At 38.0% G+C, this 26,131-nt stretch overlaps 1 protein-coding gene across 4 annotated transcripts in view; it reads right to left on the bottom strand.

Annotated features, from left to right (window-relative positions):
• Positions 1-2,034: 2,034 nt before the first annotated feature.
• The window catches only part of LOC124253351 (hippocampus abundant transcript 1 protein-like), a 55,146-nt gene continuing 31,049 nt past the window's right edge, over positions 2,035-26,131 (bottom strand). For 3 of the 4 annotated variants that reach the window (XM_046687207.1, XM_046687361.1, XM_046687287.1), the window contains 12 exons: positions 21,121-21,216; positions 19,000-19,062; positions 17,725-17,852; positions 16,200-16,314; positions 15,103-15,321; positions 14,610-14,723; positions 13,350-13,421; positions 11,741-11,853; positions 10,957-11,054; positions 10,138-10,319; positions 6,045-6,198; positions 2,037-4,212 (listed from right to left, as the gene is read on the bottom strand). In XM_046687207.1, coding sequence (XP_046543163.1) covers positions 4,157-4,212; positions 6,045-6,198; positions 10,138-10,319; positions 10,957-11,054; positions 11,741-11,853; positions 13,350-13,421; positions 14,610-14,723; positions 15,103-15,321; positions 16,200-16,314; positions 17,725-17,852; positions 19,000-19,062; positions 21,121-21,216 — 1,410 coding nt within the window. In that variant the 3' untranslated portion in view covers positions 2,037-4,156. Of the gene's footprint in view, positions 4,213-6,044; positions 6,199-10,137; positions 10,320-10,956; positions 11,055-11,740; positions 11,854-13,349; positions 13,422-14,609; positions 14,724-15,102; positions 15,322-16,199; positions 16,315-17,724; positions 17,853-18,999; positions 19,063-21,120; positions 21,217-26,131 lie in introns of all 4 variants that reach the window. The other variant, XM_046687134.1, reaches the window with a different exon arrangement.

The raw sequence follows: 26,131 nt of genomic DNA on the forward strand, positions 1-26,131 counted from the left end.
CTAGTTACACCTGTGGTGACCTTCATTACACTAATTACACTTTACCTGTGCTTACCTAGATTATACTAGTTACAGAAGATACACTCATGACCTAGATTACTGAACAGTTACAACTGCTGTAATCAGGATTACATTACACCTGTGATTACCTAAATTACATTGTATCTCCACCTGTGTTACCCTTCAGGTACACGACAGTCACACCCACAGATACACCTAGGGTGTCCTTCAGTTACGCTGCAGTTACACTGCAGTTACACCTGTGAAAACCCTGGATTATCAATTGCCTGGCTACTACCTACATTATCTGGATCCTCAAGCATAATGGTTCCTGAATGAATGGTAGGTTAGTGAAAGACTCACAGATGCTGAGTGTTGGCCAGAGTTTCTGACATTGGAATGACTAAAGTATTGTTTGAGAGATAAATTACACAGTAAAGCTAGACACGTACAACCACATCTCAAGCTCTGCTTAGTTCGGCCTATGCTGTTCAAGAGCATTAATGACAAACCATTCTGAAAACATGCTTCTATATGGTTCTAGATAAGCTTATTGCACAGTACTGACAGCTGTACGTGTTATGGTGAACATGGCTGATAGCGAGTGTTACTTTCTATTGAACAAACAGTCCCATCAAACTGGCTGGAATTAGAACTGAGGGTACAAAGGCCCCATTCACTCTGAACTGACATTGGGACAACTTCCTCACATCCTTCATGAATCAATGAAGAATACAATTCTATTTTGTCTCTGAAAATGATCTCATCTAAAATCATAAGGATGCTGAGTGTGCTGACAATTCTTGAAAACATATCAATCTACAAGCTATGTTGGATGATGTTCAAAACAAAACAATCTGAGCATTGCACTTGATTCATTGGTAGCCATAATTGGAAGACAAAGCCAATCAAAATCACAGACAGCAAAAATATGTTGGGTGTCACCAGCTTATCTAGGCCTAACTGAAGCTGTTACACCTGTACACTGAGAGACTTATCACCTGTACACTGAGAGACTTATCACCTGTACACTGAGAGAGTTATCACCTATACATACAGTGAGAGTGCAATATACCACATCAGCAAATTCCGTGCCAAACTCACACACAGGAGGAACAAAACCATTACAATCTTTACAATAATAGCTTAAACCTACCAAGCGTCTAAGACAAAGTAATTCCTCACTAATTTTCTTGTTTTTCACAAGTAATACACACAGGAAATAACATACATAAAACTTAAATCTTCCATTCTCAAACATATGATACTATTAAAAAAATGAAATAAATATTAAATAAAAACAATTTTTCATGAGATATGTTTGACTTAAACTACACTTTCTATGAAATATAATTATAATGAACAAAGCTAATCAGAAATTTCAGTTACCTGAAAGGTATGGCAACCCTACTACACAAAGATGATGAAGCTGTATTCTCATATAGACATCCCTAATCCTGACAAATCATGTACCCAAGCAACATCACAGGTCAATTCTTCCAAACTGTAATATCTTTAGTGAGGAGGCAAGGTAGCTAAATCTGACGTGAATTACACACCAGTAGTTATGACTGGACACATTCAGCTGGACAACAAATACTGTATTCGCTGTTATAGAAAATTGCAGCACTGAAGCCATTCACAGAAAGTTTAATTTGTTTTCAAAGATCAAATGGCTGTGATCATGCTTCGTTAAAATGTCAATGTTTCTAAAAGAATTTCTTTAAAACCTACAACTATATATACCTTCAGCAATGTCTTTTTTGTAATTAAATTGAAAAATAAAAACCAAGCAAGTAAATATGGACTGCCTTGAATATCTTTTGTCTTAGTAATGGCTGAATATAAAGATCAGACTGGTAAGATATTGCTTAGAGCTGCTTATTGGAGCAGGGCACCAAACCAAGCAAATACAGTTGTTTCCATAAAGTATCCATGAAAAGACTGACTGACTGAGTTTGGTTTTACTCCGCTTTTAGCAATATTCCAGCAACATCACGGCGGGGGACACCAGAAATGGGCTTCACACATTGTACCCATGTGGGAATTCGAACCCGGGTCTTCGGTGTGACGAGCCAACACTTTAACCACTAGGCTACCCCACCGCCCTCCATGAAAAGAGGAAGTTGATGTGGAGACAAGAAAACACTTCTCAACATTGTTTCTCATACAATATTACCTTTCAGGTACCCTAAAAATGATATTCACAAAAGATGACAGATGAGTTGAGTTTTACATTGCTTTGAATAGTATTGAAGACATTTAATGTTGCAGAACAATAACAATTCATAATAAATGCTGTTTCAAATCTTCTTGACAGTATTACTAGGTGTATACATTTAGATTTACTTCACTTAACCTTTTGTTAATACTGTCTGTAAAACAAGAATACAACTTCACATCCAAATAAATGTCTGCAAAAAAATATAGCATTCAATAACAAGGTGAATATTTGTAACTAACTTTCAGCAATACAAAAAACTACAGTCATGCAAATATCATCGAGGAAACTATAGTTCCCAGGAACATGGGACACAGCAAATCAGTATATTAATATTTAACACAAGACATGGACCACAAAATACATGAAAACAAGAAAATCATTCAGATTCCTTGCGCATATTTACAAAACATGTTGAGAAAATTAAACAAACACAATCGTGTAATCTTCCATTCCCACACCTGTTTAGTTTATACACATATCTGAGGTCAAAGGTCATAACGAAGCACGACACATCAACCACACAACAACAATGCCACCTGAATATTTCTAATAGCTGTCATCCATAAATCTTATTGGGTCATACACTTCCTGTACTGTACCAGGGGCAGAATGCGCATCTAATACAGGTACATACTTCATAACATGTTAACTGTTGTTCTCTTGTTTACTGCTAATCTTTAGACTTGCTTTAAATATGTGTGCTGGAGAATGTCCTGTAATAGATATTCCATCTGCTAAGGCATGGAGTGCCATCCGTTAACTGTTTACCACTAAATACTTGAGTATACAAATTTAAGAATGGAAAGTTGATAAAGATAGTTTTATAGTTTTAAATTAGTAATTTAAGAGGAACAGTGCTTGTATTTTTTCTTACTATTTATGAAATGTTTCATTTCAGGAGAAGAATTTGAATGTCAGTCAAAATCGCCATCTTTCCATTTCATGTTGCACTTGTTTTGATAGAAATATACAAATCTACCCTCATCTCTGTCTCAGACATTTACCCTCCCTTGTCTCAAAAAGAAGAAGAAATACACGAACACAAATTTGTGTCTCACTACTTCACACAGACAGACAGGGGCACCATTTCTTCTGTGTTTGGCAAACAGTTAATTTGGCAGAATACAAGATACTCTCATATCTTCTATTCAAAACATGCAAAAGATTGTCAGCCATTTGGCAAAAACAAAACCAAACTCCTAAATTCAAATCTACTGGTTCAATATATTCTAAAATATAGGGCTCTGGCATAAAATATCTATATTCTCAAACTGTACAAAACACACCTCATGAGTGACGTAGATTATCAACAATCAATAAGAGTTCATACTCTAATCATATTCGATCATAAAATGACGGATTTGAAGAAAAGATCAGTGGCATTACAGCTACGATATTGAGCAAAGAGACCCCTATCTGCGTGGAAACGATCCTTAAACGTAACTGAACTGTTGATGTTGTATCTCTGGATGATAATACTGAGATATTTTGTTGATGACAACACAAACAGTTGGATGATGAACATTGACAACAAGCAGACCATGTGAAACACTTAATCACAGACTGGGATTTAATTCTATGACAGGGACCATACAAGTCTTGGAACTACGTGCCACAGAGTCAGAGTGAAATACCAATTCTTGCCATCAAGCACAGAAAGTCGGAACACATTGCAAACAGTGTGCTTTTCATTTCCTTACAAAAGCATGACAAGAAGGGAGATAACTCTATCTTTCCAAACACGGGCAATACTCTCTTCATGGAACCCTGTGTATCCCTGTGGAATACTCTTCATGGAACCCTGTGTATCCCTTGAAGAAGAAAGTTCTCTTCCTTTTCATGAAACATTTGGTGTAAATGATCCTTTTTCTTGTGAAGTTTGTATATGTAGAATATGACCTTGACCTGTTAATAACCTAGGGGAGACTACTGCTATAAGTCAGCCTCTGGCTCTTCCATCAGGGGCTCTTCTTCATGCTTCTTCACTCCTGCAATAGTGAAGACAGTCAGGTCACATGTCTGATGACTATTATTGTAAATAATAAGGTTTGTAGCGCTATACAATACATCATTAGTTGTGGGTGAGTTGGGTTTAATGCCTCTGGAACATTATTCCAGTTATGACAAGGCAGATCTGCTTAACGTAGGCACAAATCCCTATTAATATAAAAAGCTGGTTTAAACAAGGAATCACAGCTATAAAGGATGTATGTGGTAATGAAGGCTTTCTTTCATTTGATATCATTAAAAAGACCTACAACATTAAAGGCACATTTCTTGATTTGGAAAGTTTAATCAATAATCTTCCTGCGGAATGGAGAGTGGAAACTAAAAATAACAACACATATTCTATAACCTAAGCTTATCTGAACCTTAAATGGACCTGCTCTCTGACTCTAAAGGATGTAGAATATACTACGACAACCTTGACAAAAACACTCCGACTGAATCCACTTCATTCTTGTCTAAAATGGAACAATGAGTTTCATTCTGTTTTGAAATGGAAACTTATATATACTCAAACAAGAACCTTGTACCAAAAATTTCATTTGCTACTTCACAAAAACAGCATGCATTTTTGAGTGTTGATATCATTTTACTTCTTTAGTTCTTTACTTGTGTATATTGCTCTTTGCAAAAATTTATATTGAAAGTCACACAATTTACTGTATTCATCGTGTTTTTTTATGAATGTCAATAGTTTCTGGAAGCAGGTAGCAGAATTTATGAACAGGAGATGTACTATAGTCTGTTTGGCGTAAAAGCGGACTGATGAATTGCAATCTCACTCAAAAACTAATAAGCATACAAAACTCATTGAATCGCTGACCATAATCAAAACATCAGACCAACTCTGTGATCTTTTTTGCAGAATTTTTGTCCTAAAAATAACAAAGTTGTTTAACAATCTATTATTAAAATATTTACACAGTTCACTATTTGTTATGAGGGAGGAATGCAAAGAGGAATGGCCAGGTGTGCGAGAAAGGATGGAGACGGCACAGCACAGGTAAATGAATCCATAACTGTGTCGGCACTTGTGCACATGCTTCACTACAACTGGCTGTTCCTCTCTTTGTACTCCTCCCTCGCAATGTGTCCAGCAATGTGAAACACACAGTAAGCCGTTTAAAAAAACCACAATTAGCATGTAGTAATGAAGTCATTAAGAGTTAATTTAAGCATATAAGGAAAGTGCAAAACAGATTTGCTTACTGACTCAGATTCATGTTCACGAAGACCTGTTTACTGGCTCAGATTCATATTTACAAAGACCTGTTTACTGACTCAGATTCATGTTTACAAAGACCTGTTTACTGACTCAGATTCATGTTTACAAAGACCTGTTTACTGACTCAGATTCATGTTTACAAAGACCTGTTTACTGACTCAGATTCATGTTAAAGAAGACCTGTTTACTGACTCAGATTCATGTTTACAAAGACCTGTTTACTGACTCAGATTCATGTTTACAAACACCTGTTTACTGACTCAGATTCATGTGTACAAACACCTGTATCTTAGAGCCACATACCCAGTGTTCGAAATAGTAATATATTGCTAAACCTATCCCGAATGGCTAGCTGAAAATCTCAGATGATTTGTTCTTTATTTAATGCACATGAATATGATGAAGTCAGTTATTAAGGTGGCAAAGTCTGTTAGCGCAAAGGTTTTGTGAAAATCTTAGTTTTTGTTCTGCATTTTGATACTGATATTTTGCAGGGCCAGTGAATTAGGATGTGGGCTAGCAACATTTTTATTTAACTAGCCCTCCTGGAAAGTGACTTTTCAAAATTTATTCATACACTGTACATACCTGTTTCCTTCTGATAGTCATACACCGGCAGGACCTTCTTGGCTGAGGACTTGTTGACATTACCATGAGGGTTGTCTGGGAGAAAGACTGCAACTAGCAACGCCAAGATCACCAACACAGCCCCAAATGCAAATGGTGGACCTGGCACTACATTCTGAAACAATACACACCAGTGTCTGAAATACACTTTCTCCAAACAATCTTGACACTTGCAAGCCACAGTTGATAATCATTTTTCTCAGATGTACTTAACCCTGTGCCTTTAATAGTTACAGCTGTTTAATCACAGTGGTAGCTCCTGCTCAGATGTAAGGGAGTGTAAGATTTCTCTCACACACACACACACACACACACACAGAGAGAGAGAGAGAGTGAGAGAGAGAGAGAGAGAAAGAGAGAGAGGAAAAAAAACCACCCATGCCTACGAGTTACTATGTCAAATGTTTTGGCATGTATATAACTAACTGGAAGGAGAGAACTGAAAGGTTTCAAAGTTCTGCTCCAGAAAGGAGCACTACCACCAAATTCAGTTGAAGCCAAAATTGTTGCCTTGGAAACACAAAAATAATTATTTTATTCAAAATCCCAAACTACCAAAAGGCACCAGTTCACCACCAGATCTTTCTATGTGCCAAGTGTGGTGAAGAAACATTAAACAGTTTTAGAGATCTGCTCCGGAAAAGAGTACTACCACCAATTTCAGTCTAAGTCAAACTTGTTGCCATGGAAACGCCAAAAATATTATATTCAGAAATCCAAAACCACTGAAAGGCACCAGTACACCACCAGATGTATCTATAAGCCAAGTTTGGTGAAGAAATAATGAACGGTTTTAGAGTTTTGCTCCGGAAAAGACAAATGTGCACGAACGACGGACAGGAGTGCATTTTAAAACACACACACACACACACACACCCCTCCACCCCCACAAAACATGTTGTGAGGGATAAAAAAAACAACCTAAATATTGGAGACAGCAAGCAGGCTGTTATTTGAGATACAGTTTGATCAGCATCAATAAGCTAAATCAAAATCAACAGTATATTAATGAATGTTGTTGTAAACACAAAGCAATATTTCAGCTTTTTAATGACTACCTACAAACACTCCTATAATATGAGCAGCGATCCACAGAGCGGGTATGCTGACACAATCATCCTGGTCCAACATTGTAGCCAGATGCTTCCCACTGTAGTCCATTTCACAACAGGCATTCAGCACCAAGGTCCTATCCTGATGTGTAATCACCATGAGATGACTACTAAGTCAAGACAAGAGTCATCAGAAGATGAAATATCCCCCCGGCCTCCACATCTTTGAAAGAACAAATCATCTGACAGTGACTTAAAGTCCAGCTTGATTTTAGACTAAGTGCAAATTATTTCCATGGAAATCATGAAAAAAATAAATGACAAAAATCTGCAAATAGCAAAAGGCACAACTTTAGGATGTGTTTGATATATCTACCAAGTTTTGTTGAAAAATATTATACGATTTTTGAGTTGTGCTCCGGAAATGAAAGCAATCTTTACTTTTTGAGACTAAGTCCAAAATGTTTCCATGGAAACCGGGAAAAATAAAAATGACAAAAATAGCAAAAGGCACCACTTAAGGTTCTGTTTCATACATCTACCAAGTTTTGTTGAAAAATATTGGACGGTTCTCACATATCTGCCAAGTTTTGCTGAAAGACATTGAGAAGTTTTCCAGTTATGCTCCGGAAACGAAGCCCACCCCTCACTTTTGCAACTAAGTCCGAATCTTTTCCATGGAAACCGGGAAAAGTAACAAGAGTCATCAGAAGATGACATATCCCCCCGGCCCCCACATCTTTGAAAGAACAAATCATCTGACAGTTACTTAAAGTCCAGCTTGATTTTAGACTAAGTGCAAATCGTTTCCATGGAAATCATGAAAAAAATAAATGACAAAAATCTGCAAATAGCAAAAGGCACCACTTTGGGATCTGCCTCACATATCTGCCAAGTTTTGCTGAAAGATATTAAGAAGTTTTCGCGTTGTGCTCTGGAAACAAAACCCATCCCTTCCTTTTTGAGACTAAGTTGAATCATTTCCATGGAAACCAAGAAAATAATAAATCACAAATATCTGCAAATAGCAAAAGGCATCACTTCAATATCTGCCTCACATATCTGCCAAGTTTTGCTGAAAGATATAGAGAGGTTTTGAGTTATTGCTCCGGAAACGAAGCCCACCCCTCACTTTTGGGACTAAGTCCAAATCGTTTCCATGGAAACCGGTAAAAATAAAAATGCCAAAAATCGGCAAATAGCAAAAGACACCACTTAAGGTTCTGTTTCATACATCTACCAAGTTTTGTTGAAAAAATATTGAGCGGTTCTTGAGTTATGCTCGAAGCGAGAAGCCCACCCCTCACTTTTGGGACTAAGTCGAATCGTTTTCCATGGAAACCGGAAAAATAAAATGACAAAATCTGCAAATAGCAAAAGGCACCACTTAAGGTTCTGTTTGATATATCTACCAAGTCTTGTTGAAAATATTGAGCGGTTCTTGAGTTATGCTCTGGAAACGAAGCCCACCCCTCACTTTTGGGACTAAGTCCGAATTGTTTCCATGGAAACCGGGAAAAATAAAAATGCCAAAAATCGGCAAATAGCAAAAGGCACAACTTTAGGATGTGTTTCATACATCTACCAAGTTTTGTTGAAAAATATTGAACGGTTCTTGAGTTATGCTCCGGAAACGAAGCCCACCCCTCACTTTTGGGACTAAGTCCAAATCGTTTCCATGGAAACGGGAAAAATAAAATGCCAAAAATCTGTGAAATGCAAAGGCACCACTTTAGGATCTGTTTGATATATCTACAAAGTTTTGTTGAAAAAATATTGAGCGGTTCTTGAGTTATGCTCGAAGCGAAGCCCACCCTTCTTTAAGACTAAGTCCAAAAGCGTTTCCATGGAAACCGAGAAAAATAAAAATGACAATTATCTGTAAATAGCAAAGGCACCACCTTAGGTTATTTTTGACATATCTACCAATTTTGGTTAAAAATATCGAACGGTCTTTGAGTTATGGTCGGGAAACAAAATGATTACGGACGGACGGACGGACAGACCGGACGAGAGGCGACGACTATATCCCACCGCATTATATGCGGTGGGATAAAAAATCTAAAAATCTGTAAATAGCAAAAGGCACCACTTAAGGTTCTGTTTGATATATCTACCAAGTCTTGTTGAAAAATATTGAATGGTTCTTGAGTTATGCTCCGGAAACGAAACCCACCCCTTCCTTTTGAGACTAAGTCTGAATCATTTCCATGGAAACCAAAAAAATAATAAATCACAAATATCTGCAAATAGCAAAAGGCACCACTTTGGTATCTGCCTCACATATCTGCCAAGTTTTGCTGAAAGACATTGAGAAGTTTTCCAGTTATGCTCCGGAAACGAAGCCCACCCCTCACTTTTGGGACTAAGTCCGAATCGTTTCCATGGAAACCGGGAAAAATAAAAATGCCAAAAATCTGCAAATAGCAAAAGGCACAACTTTAGGATGTGTTTGATATATCTACCAAGTTTTGTTGAAAAATATTATACGATTTTTGAGTTGTGCTCCGGAAACGAAAGCAATCCTTACTTTTTTAGACTAAGTCCAAAATGTTTCCATGGAAACCGGGAAAAATAAAAATGACAAAAATATGCAAACACCAAAAGGCACCACTCAAGGTTCTGTTTCATATATCTACCAAGTTTTGCTGAAAAATATTGAATGGTTCTTGAGTTATGCTCGAAAACGAAACCCACCCCTTCCTTTTGAGACTAAGTCTGAATCATTTATCTGTAAATAGCAAAAGACCATACATGTTTGATATCCAAGGCCAGCCATTACTCAAGATGATCAGCGGCGACTATATCCCAGCATTACAATGGGATAACAAATATTACTTTCATTGCAATTAAATTAATTAAACTTAAAATCAAACTTAAAATGTTACCTTGTTTTACCTGTAAAATGTGTGCAAGTTTTCTGTAACACAAATACTGTGTAGATCAAAAACTATGATCATCATTTTTAAAGATGCTACCCATGTAAAATACATTAATCTCACCTGGAAATTTTTCGGAAGGGGATTAAAAGTGCTGTTAGATGTCTTGGGGTGTTTGTGGCCCTGCGGCTCGCTCCCATTGGCTGAGATGTCCACATGGAAGAGATAGAAGATGAAGCCAAACACTGCAGGCCCCAGTCCGTTACACAGGCCTCGGATACCTGTGACGATCCCTTGAGCGACACCTGCATACAACAGTCAAAACATTGGAAACACCACGCTAAAACAGTGAAAACTTTGAAATCAACACCACCTTTCACAGATTCAGCTACACTTTACGTTACGATAAATCTCCACTATACACTGGATGCAGCTATGGCTCAGCCCTATAATTTTATTACCTTCCTTTGCTGGCTCCGCATTCTCACAGTAGCCAATCAGCTAAGCCACCATTACAACCGAGCTTGCCAGTGTCAACAAAGACACAGTGTGACTCAGATTTGGGGGCAAATCATACAGACAAATTGACAGGTCTGAAACTTTTAGTGAGTTAATATTTAACATCACATCAGCAATATCTCAGCCATATCGTGACGAACTGAAACCTTAAAAAAATATATGCAAGAACTTCTTCTACCTCGTTCAGAGTACCTCTGCATCAGTTGTGTTGCCATGTTTAATCTGTTCGATAATTTAAGAAGCGAAAGCGAGTTGTGATTGGTATGTTCAACTTCCCGGTGTAGACACCTGATTGGATAAAAAGCCAGCCAAGGGAGGTAATAAAATCATCACATTTATTTAAAATAATGATAAACTTCCTCCCAGGGGGTCTTAAGTGTGAATGAAATCCCAAGTGTTACTTTGAAGGGAGGTAACTCTTACCCTGCTGATCAGCACTTGCATGAGCTGAGACAAAGGAGCTAATGGCAGGGTAAGTTATACTGGACATCGCGGCCACACCACCAGCACACCACATCACCCTGGAACACAACCATTAGAATCTCTATCTCACAATGTAACACCTATGTTCTGTTGAGACCATGCTGTTTCTTACAAAATGGACGTGAATAACGGACAGTGAATACTGGGGTTTTTTTGACATACAGAAACATTACTAGGTTTTCAAACAGTCACGCTGTGACTTCACAGCAAGGGGAGATAATCACTTGTCTACACAGGAATACCACTAGGGATAACTATGACTTAGTTTAAAATTTCTTTCCCTTTTCTGTGTGTCTCAGTGGTACCCACAGATAAAAGGCAACCATGATCCAGAGAGAATGTTTACAACATAATTCTGTTTTTTGTCATTCAAATGTGACCAAACTGTTGGTAAAGGGATATAATGACATCTAGACTAAACAACAGCTGAGCAATGATCAACACTTGCATACATTGACTGAAAACAAGGAAGGTTGGACAATAACTCATACAATGACCTTACATTTGATTCCTAAGAATGTTTTAATAAAATAGAATTTAAAACCCTGGCTACAAGGATATACAAACAAATTAAATAATGGCTGGATAATTATCAACTTTGTTGTATACATTCAAATATATATACTATTTCACAGTAGTCAGGGATGAACATGATGAAACTGAAGTATTTGTGTAAGTACCAGTATGTTATTTCAAAGTAAGTATAAAGTAATTTTACACTTACCATGTTTGTGATCCAAAGCCATAACAAGTTAGCTGGATTACTTCAAACACAAGGCCGAATAGAATAGCCTGCTTTGGTCCTAGATATTTCATTATTAAAGCAAGTATAAGAGTCTGAAAAGAAAATAATCATAATTGAATAACACTGAAAATAATGTACACCTGAAAATGGAATTTGAACAGTCACTGTAAAAGCTTCAATTGTTTGGCAAAATGAAACTTCAGAGCAGTCTCCATGACCAAACAACTTGCTATACTTACTTCTAACTATGGACAGCATGATAAGTACTAGTGTTGGGTATTGGTTGAAATCTCACAATTGATGACTGCTTCATTACCAACGATCAATCATCGAAAAAAATTGGTTAGCGTCATTTTTCAGATTTTCCTACCAAAGTTGTTATTGTAGATATGTATAACATGATGCAACTTGCTACTTTAAAGTGATGAGTAATATATCATGAACATAAACTTTCTGGAGTCTTCAAGAAATATTCAGTCATGACTTTTCAGTTGGTGAAGTGAGTTTTCTAAGAATTAAACAAGTTTTCAGGCCCTGACAACTGCGAAGATATGTTCCATCGTCAAGTGTTTCAAACACTAAAACAGCAGTTCCAAAATCGTTTGTGTTCGATTATGAGAAAATGTGATCGATTGCTTGGTCGTTTGGTCACTTCGACCAATCTTCGATTATTTCAATTAATCAGAACACCACTAATAAGTACTACTGAAACATATTGAAGATCACTCAGTTTGTTACATCATGACACATTAACTACATACATATGGAAAAAGTCAAGTGTTCTTCATAAGACTAGAGTATACCTTGATTGGTCACCATAATTTCAATGGTTTCATGGCATGTTGAAAATGTATAACCTGGTTTACTGCATTAGAAATTACAAAGTAGTAATTCTAACAGCATCAGAAACATCTGCTGCTACTAAGTGTATACACTTGTACTGGTTGCTGAACAGTCATCACCAATACACCAGTGTCACGTGTGAGCAGTTCCGGTCAATTACAATTCCGGTATTTCTCCCCATGGTATTTGACAACAGCAAAGGACAGCAAAAGAAAATTCTTCACAGTGAGTAACATAAGAGAAAAATTAAAGATAAGGTTACGAACCCTTTACTTTTTTTTAACTTAGTGGGGGGATGTCACATGATCTATATAATAGCAAGTTCAAGTTCACAATAGTCATTAACTGTTTCATTCCCTATCAATCTACTGTCAAAACACACTCAACTAGTCACACAATCAATTATTCGAGGTTACTTTATGATATAAATATATATTATTTCACGAATGACATGAGAAATTCTGAAATGGCGATAACTGTTACAGTTAATTGTAAGAAAACAACTATTTATACTGTCATGATTCCCTTCCGCCGCGTTATATAAAAAACACTATCGATGGCAGTGAATGGGCTGGACACATTGGTGAATAGCTAATTAAGTATCATAATTAATTCTGTTTCATTATTTAACGAACGGCGGAGTAATTTTGGAAATAACACTAAAATATGGCGCTAACTGTTTGGCATCCAGTACAGGAACCTGTAGACCACCAGGTGTACACTACACCATGTGTCTCCCACTTACCTGTGCTAGAACAGACAACACTCCCACTACTGCTATAAACGAGGCAGTTTCCTCCACAGAAAAGCCCATTATCTGGAAAACAGTAAATCATTGTAAGGTTCTTTAATCTAAAGCTTTGATGCCAAAGAATTACAATACATTTCTTTTTTGTTGCTGCCCATTGAGTAACATGACTACCCTGTTTAAAGGATCAGTATGCCCCCAGATTGCTTCTCAGCTCAGTTGGCAGACCCACCCAAGCTGCATTTCAGGCAGTACAGGTTTCAGGTCTCACATTCACCTTCTACTCTTGAGTGAACAGAGTGAGTGAGTTGGGTTTTGTATCCCTTTTAGCAATATTCCAGCAATATCATAACAAGGAACACTAGAAATGGGTTTCACAGGCAGTTATTTCTATATAATCCCAAATATAACATATGTTAGTTATTTCTAGTTGTAAATCCTAAAGTGAAATTACATTTTGCAACTAAATAATTTCAAATCAAGCAACAGTTAAATGCTTATGAGTTATTTCCCTTTGACCAATATTATTTCCAGTCCTCGTAACATGAATGCTCTGTTTTATATTGACACATCTTGCTAACTATCATGCATGTCTATTTGATCATTTTAAGTAGAACTTTAACACATGGATTATTACCAACGGAGCAAACTAGACCAAAAGAAAGATTCAGGCCCTGTTTTACTGACTGAAATCACAGGCTCAAGATGAGACAAACATAGAGTCTCTGAAAATATACTATGTGGAAAATCTAGACTTGCTCAATTTAGAGCGTGGTGGCACAGAAATGGGCTTCACTCGTGGTCCTGTGCATAGAGCTCAGGTCACAAATCAATTGAAGTTAAGCAACATTGGGCGTGGAGAGTCCTTGAATGGGTGGCTGTGTTTTGCAGCTTGACACCTGAGAGTTTCTAGGACTTCAGTCCTGCCCTAGAACAAAGCACATGTGATGCATGTGGTCTCATCTTAAGCAAGTGAGTTTGTTCAAAATTGCCTCTGTTCACCCAGCAGAAAATGGGTACCTGGTGGGATGAAGTCATGCGACTATAACCCTCTAGCCCTAAACAGCTTGGGTTATCCAGGGTAATAATAATGGGCGCTTCGAGCATGCATTGTGCATTGAGCAATGTGCATGATAAATGGACTACCATTACTATTATCAGCAATTACTGGAAAGACAGTTCCGGGACTGGGAAACAGACTCACTGAGGACATATTGTACCAACGGACATATTGTGCATTAGCTACAAAGGACTTACATTCCTAAGATAAACAAAGAAGCAAGAGTACTCTCCAGCCTCTGGAAGATAGGACAAGAAGACTGTCACACACAGCAGCATGATCAGATTGTCTTGCCCGACCTTGCGTAGAGACTGAAACAACAAACAAGACAATAGTAGTCCTTACAAGAAGAATCTGCCACATCAAAGATGAAAGCAGTTCACTGAACATGTTCAAATTCAAAGGAAACCAGTATTAGTCCATATTTAGTAGATTTACAATTCACACATGGAACATGAAATCATTGGTACATCTAACCAGAAAATGGTATGTAGTATTTAACAATTCATGTTCATACCACTTTACAAGTTACCCTTATATACAATTACATCAAGACAATATCATATCGCTGCATACTGGACCGAACATTCCATGAATTGTTTCAGCCCAAGCACTGGTGACAAATTCTACATCTAAATGTACCACAGTAGCAGTTGACAGTCTGTACCGCCAATACAATGACATCCTTACCCCAAAAGGGTCCGCCTTGTCCCATGAAATCTGTGACCCCCAGCTGGCTGGGCGGAGCTTCTCCGGCAGAGACTCCGGCACAGCCACCATGATGAACAGCACGTCCAACAGGGCCACAGCAGACGCTATCCAGATGACTAGCGACTCACTGTACATGCTGCCAAGGTAGGCGCCAATTGCAGGACTCGTCACCAAACTGGCAGCAAATGTTGCCGAGACCTTCACAGGAATAGAAATACACTGTCAATACAACATTCAGTAGGAAATCTTCGAAGGGCATTACGAAGAGGAATGCAAAAGAAAAGCAAGATTTATGGATATCAACTTCTTTATTGTGAATAAGATGACGTTTTGGAGCGTATGCTTCCTCCTTCAGGATTGCAAGCATACACTTCGAAACGTCGTGTTATTCACAATAAAGAAGTTTACATCCATAAATTTGGCTTTTCGTATTCAATAGGAAAGCTAACAAACATTGAAAAGCAGCGAGTGAGTGAGTGAGCCTATGATTCCGGCATTATTATGGCGACGCCAGAAACAGGTTCATCCATTATGTCTAATATGACGGCCAACTTTGCAGCATGTATGGGTCAACCACTTCCTAAGGTTTCTAGCAGATACAGCAATGCATTCAGAGTGTGTTCAAATACTATCAGCCCTGGCAAAACACTCTAACAATAATCCCCATGTTATAGGGCTTACAGAACTACTGGCAAACAAGGATAAGTTGGACTGGTTTGTGAAAGGTAGAGCAGATGTAGGCTAGTGCACGTGCATTACATGACAATGAAATTGGTTCCGCGTGTAGCTGCACACACCTTGCTCATAAGACTCTCATGTTGGTGTAGCAAGTCACACTACACTTGATCGCGGACAACCTGGGCCCCTTCGCTAATAATGGCAAGGGGCAGTGGGCGGCACTCATACATGCTAATATGGGTCAATTGTCAGGTCGGTGCTCAACTTATCCTTGTTTGCCAGTAACATGGGATGCTATGTGTCCTAATATCTTAAATACTTCCAGTTAAAAACCCTGCAAGATACAACAGGGACAGCAGGTTCATGTTTTAAGGAGGAGGATAATAACAGGCTCTCACCAAACCATAAGCTGCACTCCTCTCCTCCTCCGAGGTGACGTCGGCCACATAGGCAAATACCACACTGAATGTTACAGCAAACACGCCAGATATAGATATCATGGCAAAATACCACCTGAAACACACAACACATGCAGTCAGTACCATGACAATGTACAGCCATTTTTCAATTGGGGGGTATAAAGCACTGATTGGATCTCTTTGAGGTGAGGTGAAATTGGGTTTAACATCGTGATTAAGAATATTTCGCTCATATGACGACATGCATGCGTATGTATGTGTATGTGCGGCTGCTTGTACTAGCCCAGATTTAAGCTGGTTTTATAGTGCTAGCCCACTGAGATACCACGCCGCAGTGAAGCATGAATACCCCACTCAGACAACATTATACTGACTCCGAGGCGACCAGTCCTTGTTGTACCCATTAATGCCGAGCGCCAGGCAGGGACCAACAAGTACCATATTTTAACGTCTTTTGGTATGACGCGGATGGGGATCGAACCCGCGACCTTCCGCTCTCCGGGCGGAGGCGGTGGATTTCTTTGAGAGGTATGGGGGCACATGTAGCGTCTACGGTGATACACTGACCACTGACTGATTGTCATGAGAGGTATGGGGGTACATGTAAAGTCACTGGTAATATACTGACCAGGGACTGATTCTCATGATAGGTATGGGGGTACATGTAAAGTCTGTGGTGATACACTGACAAGGGACTGATTCTCATGAGAGGTAAGGGGACACATGTAATGTATACGGTGATATACTGACCAGGGTCTGATTCTCATGATAGGTATGGGGGTACATGTAAAGTCTGTGGTGATACACTGACAAGGGACTGATTCTCATGAGAGGTAAGGGGACACATGTAATGTATACGGTGATATACTGACCAGGGTCTGATTCTCATGAGAGGTATGGGGGTACATGTAAAGTCTGTGGTGATACACTGTAAAGATTCTCATGAGAGGTGGTGATGTACACTGACAAGGGACTGATTCTCATGAGAGGTACTGTCAAGGGGGACACATGTGTAAAGTCTATGTTATACTGACCAGGGACGGAGGATAGTGATATACATGAGAGAGGTAAGGGGACACATGTAAAGTCTATAGGGTTAATGACTGACAAGGGACTGATTCTCATGAGAGGTATGGGGGCACATGTGTTAAAGTCTGTGGTGATACACTGACAAGGGACTGATTCTCATGAGAGGTAAGGGGACACACATGTAATGTATACTGGTGATATACTGACCAGGGTCTGATTCTCATGAGGGAGGTATGGGGGCACATGTAAAATATCTGAAGGGACTGATTCTCATGAGAGGTATATACATGACCAGGGACTGAGTCTCATGAGAGGTAAGGGGGCACATGTAAAGTCTATAGGGTTATACTGACCAGGGACTGAGTCTCATGAGAGGTATGGGGGCACATGTAAAGTCTATAGGGTTATACTGACCAGGGACTGAGTCTCATGAGAGGTATGGGGGCACATGTAAAGTCTATAGGGTTATACTGACCAGGGACTGAGTCTCATGAGAGGTATGGGGGCACACGTAAAGGCAACAGTGAAGACCAGGAACGGCTTCCTGCCCCACACATCAGAAAGTGCACCAATCAGAGGTGCACTCAGAAATGACAACATCCCCTGCAACAGCAACGTCATGTTAATCACTATCCAGAGGGAGTCACTTCACAAAGTCATGACTGATCAGGCAAATAAGTGAACCGGTATAGTTAAATCATGACCGACACATAATGACTGACATCACGCATGATTCAGATTCAATTACAACTGATTTTGACTTTGGCCCAAAACTGATCAGGCATGATTCAGATTCAAGATTTTGACTTTGGCCCAAAAATTGACTTTTTCCATGTCACATTTTGCCAAATTACTGTTAAATCTCTATATTCAAAAAATGCCTGAAAAACATTTCTGACTCTCACCAATTATTTCAACCTGTTTTGAAATACTTTCATGACTGCCTTCAGCATAACAGTTTCACAGTATTCAACTTTGTACCCAAACCACCATCTGGTACAGCCACAAATTATAATCATTAATTTTCCATTTTCTGGAACACACATGAGAAGCAGATATGTCACATGTGGCTACAGTCAACACTTTGAGTTGATAATGTGCATGCATAATGTGCATAGATGCATAACTAACAAAACGTTATTCCTCTACAAAAAATTGATTTACACAGAATATTACTTGACAATCAACGGCAGAATGTCATTCATGGAAATACTCTCAAGTCTATCTCATTCCAAAGGTTTTTGATTTTCACAGTTTGTTTTGTCTGTTAGGTAATCCGATAAATTAAATTGATAAATAAGATGAAATGATTTCTAGTTGTCTATTGTAAACATCTGGTGGAGTTACACCAATGTAAATTGGCAAAAGCAGCGATATTCATGCACATGTGTAAATTTAAGTTCCTACAGTATGCTGTACCTAATATAACCAACTTAGTTTTATCATTATAAGGATTGTTTTAACAGGATTACAGCCATTTAATACAATTTGGCACTGATATCCTTCAATAAATGCACAAACAACGTAAAACCATTCAGAATTCACTTCATCTGAGATCCTTGACTTGCTCAGCACCTTTCTTGTGCTAACAGGGTTTGTAACATAAGTGTAAAAGGATAAAGTCTAAGATCTGCATCATATTGGAAAGTCAGAGCAATAGCTGTGGTACATTTGAAACCTCCTGCTGCCAATACCTCTGGTAAACCATGGTACCTAATATGATATAAGTGACTGTGTGATGTAGACTTACCTTCACTCCTTGGATGAGACCATTCATGAGGAAGGTGTGGTCTGGGAACGTCTTATTGAGAACCTGGAACAACACAAATAATTACCATAAACAGCTGGACAGGAAATGAAAGCTGCGCATTTATAGTGAACTATATTATTCACACTTTGCTAAGGATCAAATCATGGCTCCAACAGAAAACTATGATGTTGGGTCAAATTTCGTTTAAATATCTAAGCTTATTGTAAGCATGGATCCTAGGTTTCAGTATGTCATTTCATCTTGTGGAACCCATACCTGCTACTGACAGGTGTTGTGTATATGCCACAGACTCGTTCCATGATTTGCAAAATGGTTGGTTGGTTGGTGCATGAAAACCATTTTTATGGTTACTCATGTATCAAGTGCATGAGGTTAGATTAAAGTCAGTGACTGTTTGCCTAAAGAGGGGTTAACATATTATTATTTATCTAGTTTTAAATGGATACAATTTCAAATTATAAAACTACGTTTTCGTAAAGTTGTGAATTTTTGTGATCCTTAGCAAAGTGTGAGTAGCATATTTCACATGAGTCAAAAACATTGTCTTATAGTTGTTCAGGCAGTGGGGTAGCCTAGTGGTTAAAGCTGTTGCTATCACGCTCAAGACCAAGGTGTGATTCCCACATTGGTACAATATTTGAAGCCTCTTTCTGGTGTCCTCTGCCATGATATTGCTGGAATATTGCTGGAATATTGCTAACAGCAGCCTAAAGATTCACTAACCCCCACAGCTATCAGCTTGGCTGGTCTGACAAATTGTCACTTTCTCATACAAGCTACAAGCTTCCTGATATGTTCCAGCAACAGAAGTTATTCCATGATGGTACACCTACAGAATACCGGATACCTACCAGCCATATTGTTTAGTGTCATGTCACCCTAACCCTAACCCTTACCCTGACCCTAAGTAAACTCGCATGCTTTCAAAGATGGTGGAAGGTATCCGGTATTCTGTAGTCTTACCTTCCATGAACACTGAGCAGACAACACCCTCTTCAACAACTCACATAATCATGTTTTATATTTTCTGGAACTGAACCAAATATAGTACCTAATTGAAATATGTATTTTTGAATCAGGGAAAATGTATCCCAAGACGTGTGCTGAAAAAATATTGAACAGTCTCAAATGATCTTTCAAAATACATTCAACCCTGGATTGACTTTAATTTTTTGTGAAGAGTCACAGAGTGAGTGAGTCATGATTCTAAGTCACATCGGCAATATTTCAGGCTAGGGGTGAAACGGTATACTGCGGTATTAGTAGAACTGCAGTATTTTGCCTTTGGTTTGGTATACCATAATGCAGTAAAAAGAAAGCAGTATTTTCGGTTTTCATACCGTCATTTTATGAACCTTTTTATACTTTCTTTATAATGTCTAGAAATTGAAATTCTGTGCTGGACGGCAGCTATTTTCCCAGAAGTAAGTTCTGATATATCGAACCGAAACGGACCGAATCAAAGGCCTTGTACCGCAATACGTACCGTACCATGGTAAGAGTGTACCGTTTCACCCCTATTTCAGCCATATCGAGACTAAATTAAGTTATAGTTTTATAATAATTAAAAGTAAATTATATACACCTGTCAACAAAGGACAATAAAACACCTAAATTATCACAGATACAAATTTAAAACTAGTAATTTAATCAAAAACAGTTTAACTATTGAAGACAATACAGTATAAAAACAGGCTATAGGTCACCAACAACTGAAGGTAGATCACAATACCAGGGACCATGGGTACTTACAGTGCCTTTGCTACCTGCATGGACCCTAGCTGGATTTACACCATCTTTTCAACCCCTTGCGATTGTAGGAAAGTTTAGCCAAAATTAAAATTACGCTTAAAAATCATGGTAATTTTAAATTTACTTTGAAAGTTTTGGGACTTACGTGTCTTGTGAAGAAATGCAATGATAATTTTAATGGGAACATGTTTCTTGAGATACAGGTATCAGATTCTGTTTTTCAGCCGACTTTCTGTCTTATTCATAATGTTTCATCAGTATCACTTGAAATTTCATCATGAGAATAAGATATCAACTAATTGTGGCTAAAATATGCAGGAATGAAAATCTGGAAACTACAGTACTCACTGAGATGATGGGACTGGTCACCAGACCCCAGGCGAAAAACTCGAGGAAAATAACAACAAGAGCATGATAGATGCTGGGCTGGCTGAACCCGGAGGTCTGAAACAAAACACAACCGTTAATTCTCACACAGACAGACAAACACAATAAAGACATTATCATGTAAGTGTTTCTGATACAATACAGACAATTTCATTAGTTCTCATACAGAGTGAGTGAGTGAGTTAATATTTAACGTCACATCGGCAATATTTCAGCCATATAGTGACGAGAAAGGTTTTGCATACACAATTAATAAAAGTTGTTAAAAAAATCAGTCATCGAAGGACTGTAAAATAACTACAGTATCACAGGTGGTGTCTAAAAGTAGCATGGAAATCTAGAACTATTTTATTTACGAAGACAAGACAATATGAAAACAGGCTATAGGTCACCAACAACCGAAGGTAGATCACCATACTAGGGACGTTCTCATACAAACAAACACCACAAAGACATATATGTATTGGGTATACTGCCAGTCATACTGCTGTGTTTGTACCATCAAACAATTTCCTCAGATTATCGAGTTATGCGATCATACAAAGCCAAATATTTGTCCTGCTTCTGTTCAATACGCTCATGATCCTAAAACTCTTCTTTGGTAGAATGACATAACCTACATTTCCTTGTCATATATACTACTAAAAAAAGGTTGAGGACCACCCAATTCTTTTACATAACTATGGTAATCAGAGGTACAGATAAGCTGCGTATCTGCGTAAATTACGCAAACATTTATGTGAAAACCCAATTCCTATTAAGTCTATTGCGTACAAGTACGCTTGAAGTTTTGTAAATACTCAATAAATGTGATCTTACATGCGTACACACAAAAATGTCCAATTGTAGCCTTCGTACCGGTGGATAGATTAAATAACTGACGTATATTGAGATGTTCTATTTTAGGACATGAACTTGACAACTTGCAGTCTTTCTTATCGTTTCTCATGTTACAGATCAAAGGTAAATCACAGACACTAACATTTAAACTATATTATATTTTTAAAATTAATGGAAAATGGCAAAATACCCAAATGAGTTTGATTGAGGTGAGTACAATTTATTTCGTTACTCAAAGGAAAATTAGGATACCCAATTGAGATGAACACAAGGGAGTACATAACTCAATGACCCAAAAAAGTTATCTGTAGCTCTGGGTAATATAGACGAATTGTGGCATCCTCAACTAGCAGTATATATCATCAAAGTAAACTACTCTTTGATTAAAAGTTGACCAAAGAAGCAGTCTTTGCACTCTAAAAGTATGGGTCACGTACATGTTCAAAGCCGTTGTTTTATCACATCATGCAGAAGGTAAAACTAAAGACAGGTTCACTCCAAGGGCAACATGACAACATATACTGGGTATTGTATTGACAATATTGGCAATATAGTTTATGCAATGACATATAGCTTAAACATCATGCATAAACAACCCATGTAAGTAAAACCAAACTGAGGCATACACACGTTCACCACATATCATGGTTTGTCACATTAGTGAGTGAGTGAATGTAGCTTTTAACAATATTCCAGTGACATCATGGCGGGGAACACCACAAATGGGCTTCACACATTGTATCTATGTGGGGAACCGAACCCGGGTTTTCGGTGTGATGAGCTAACGCTTTAACCTTAACCACTAGGCTACCCCACCGCCCCTCATTATGTCACATAACATTTAGGGTACAAGGATTCTTCTGGAGTCATTGGGACTGGGACATTTTCATGATTTTGTCATTTGTTGATAGGGTATTCTTCTATATCTAAACCCGTGAAGGTCCGGGTTAGAATATTGATCTTGGTTGACACATGTCATCGGTTCCCAATTGCGTAGATCGATGCTCATGCTGTTGATCACTGGATTGTGTGGTCCAGACAGGATTATATACAGACCGCCGGCATATAGCTGGAATATTGCTGAGTGTGGCGTAAAACTAAACTCACTCACTAACTCTTCTATATCTAAACAATATTTGAAAAACATGTTTAGGACATTTGGGTTGATTGTCCCAGAAAAGAAACCAGTCTGAAAGCCTTGGATGATGACAGGGACCCTTTGACCTCCATGTATAATTCTGATCACCGATAGGGCAAAAGTAGCCATCAGAGGGGACAGGACAATGTGCCAATGTTGTACTGAATCAAGGGTTAGTCTTGAACAGAGAACATGAAAAAAATACAGAGCATAGCTGCATATTGTTAAAGGTCACATGCAACGTAAAACACAACTTTACAGATTCTGATACCTTTCGGTATGGACTTACCGAAACAAAGCGTCAAAAATGCAAATTCAACTTATAAAGTTGAAAAATAACGCGATGAAAAAAAACGCGCGAAATCGGAGTTCAAACGTTTCACTAATTTTCCCCAGACTTTTCTGGGGAATACGGGTTTCAACAGCTGGGCTGCGCTCATAGCACGTGCGCGAGTGAAATAGGTTCGCTTAACTAGGAAGTGGGCTGTCTGGTGAATACTCGGTGAAGGCTTTGGTGTGAGCTATTTTCATAATGTTTTGTTGATATCTCACAGACGCGAGCTTTTTATATGTTATGACAGTAAATAAACTGTTTATATAATTTCATTTGTCTTTTTCACCACACGTTCTTCTTACCGAGTCACTTTCTCAGTTCGATACTTAAAAGCAATGTCATTATTTAGCGTTGACACAATTTCTAACTGTGATATAGATATGTCGCTGTCACAGACAAAACTCAATGTCTTGTTTCATTGACACCTGTGTGTCTGCCTGCCTGTCTGCTAATGACAATATTCAATACACAACTGCGATCACTGACCACATGCAATTTGAACTTAACACCAATCAGGCTATACACCATAAACAAAACGCATTGATTTATGGCCCGAGTTCGGTCTCTGTCACATTATGTAATTACACAGACAGGCAGGTGTGATACTTTAACACATGACATGTTATGATGTCTGTTGATTGCAAAATGTTATACACAAAAACTGAGCATGTATTTACAAAACCCAACATCTCTATATATGCAGACACAATGAGCCGTGAAGACGGCATCTGCTAATGAACCAGCCGTTACACTTGAGTGCACACCCACCCGCTCTGACTGGGTTTGGTATCCCGGCTGCTTCGTTTCGAGGGAGGTAAACCCAAGTACAAAATATTGCACTTTTGATTTGCGATTATACGCTTATAATTTTGTTTATTTGTTTTCTCATAATCAGCAATGCATATTATATGTCATGAAGAAGTGATAATTGTGTTTTAATTATGTTTGATTTTTTGGTTGCATGTGACCTTTAACACGATTTTTCATCATCATTTAATAAACATCACTATACCATTTTTCAACAACTATTCAACAAAACAGTTTAAATCTGAAATCAAGTTAGTGCAAATCCAGCCTGTGAGATATTTTTCGTATGGACGTGTTTTTTCTATATTCACTATTCCCATTATAATAGAGATTGGCAGGGAAAGGCAGGGGCCATGGGCCATTTGATACATAAGAATAAAAACTGGCCCATTAAAATTTTGAAGTTTACTATTTACATGATTAATACAAGGGCAGTGGCCCATTCTAAATTCAGAAAATGGCTAATAATCCTGAAAATGGCCCATTGTCAAAGTTCTCTATCCCAAACCCTGAATTATTTGTGCTACTAATTTATATTCATTTGAATCACTGTATTCAAACATGGATGTTATAACCTGTCCCGAATAGCTTACTAAGCAAACCAAACCAGAACACTATACTACATATAGTGTAATCATGGCACTAAGGAAATAACTGAGGTTATCACCTGGTTTAGTGTCCAATATTCTGTCTTCACCAATAGTAAATAATGATATTTTATTATGCATATGGTGAAACATAACTAGTGTCATATATATCATATGCACACATGTGCAAACATAACTTTAGCCTAGCAACCACTGTTTCTGTATTTTGTCGGCTAGGGCGTCATTAAACAATTGAACGTGACGTCAATGAACAGGGCAGTCACACTTGATTACTGTGTTTTACTGCACAAATGTACATGAATCAAATGGATACCAAAGAAATTATTACACGCAAGTGTTCCACACGACTTATATGAAACTTGGGCAATACAAAATTTCTCACTTGTTTCGTATAAGTCGCATGACACACTTATTCGTGTAGTAATCTCAATATATCAAGCTAAATATCAGAATATACTCTTTTGTATTACTGACACCATCTGAATTTTTATGAAAAAGGTTTGAATAAAAATAACCCATAAAAGCTGTTTGAACTAGAGCATGTAAATTTTAGATTAAACAGTGACAGCAAATTAATAAATGACTACGTAGCAAAATCCATCTTTCCAAATAAACAGGTAATCTGAAGCTCTGCATTAATGTCTTTTCAATGAAAAGGACAGACTGGTAAATTTTCTGCATTGTCTAGAATTTCTCAAGTTTAGGTTCAGTTCCTCACTGAATATTATATGCATGGCAGGACACAACTCTAACACAATCATATTTCTTAATGTCAGTGAATATTTTAGTCCAGATAATTTTTCAACATCAAGAGTACGTACTCCTTATTTTTGCAATAAAGGAATACTGGAAAACCTTAAGAGTACATTTAGAGTACAGAATGGAATTTAATGGAGTATCAGTAACCTTGTGTTTCGTTTCATATATGCACCACAACATTCCTACTCTTGTGTAAACAGGGCAATAAACAATATAATAATACTTTTTCAGACAAAGACATCTGTAAATGATTCGTAAATGAGACCGTACACCATTGCTGCAATGCGTATCTGCTACGTTTTCTAAATTATTTCCTACCGTATCATGCATATTTTTTAGCCGTACATACGCCCCCTTATCTGGAGCCCTGTTTTAGTCTTACACACTGACAACCTAATGCAAGAAAATCTCTGCACGATATATTTCCATAAACATTATCAGTAATAAAACAACCCTTGACTTGTGATAGGTTCTACAGCCAATATT

The sequence above is a fragment of the Haliotis rubra genome, unplaced genomic scaffold (genome assembly GCF_003918875.1).
Source record: "Haliotis rubra isolate DU_JTF1 unplaced genomic scaffold, ASM391887v1 Scf10, whole genome shotgun sequence".
NCBI classification, from domain to species: Eukaryota; Metazoa; Mollusca; class Gastropoda; order Lepetellida; family Haliotidae; genus Haliotis; species Haliotis rubra.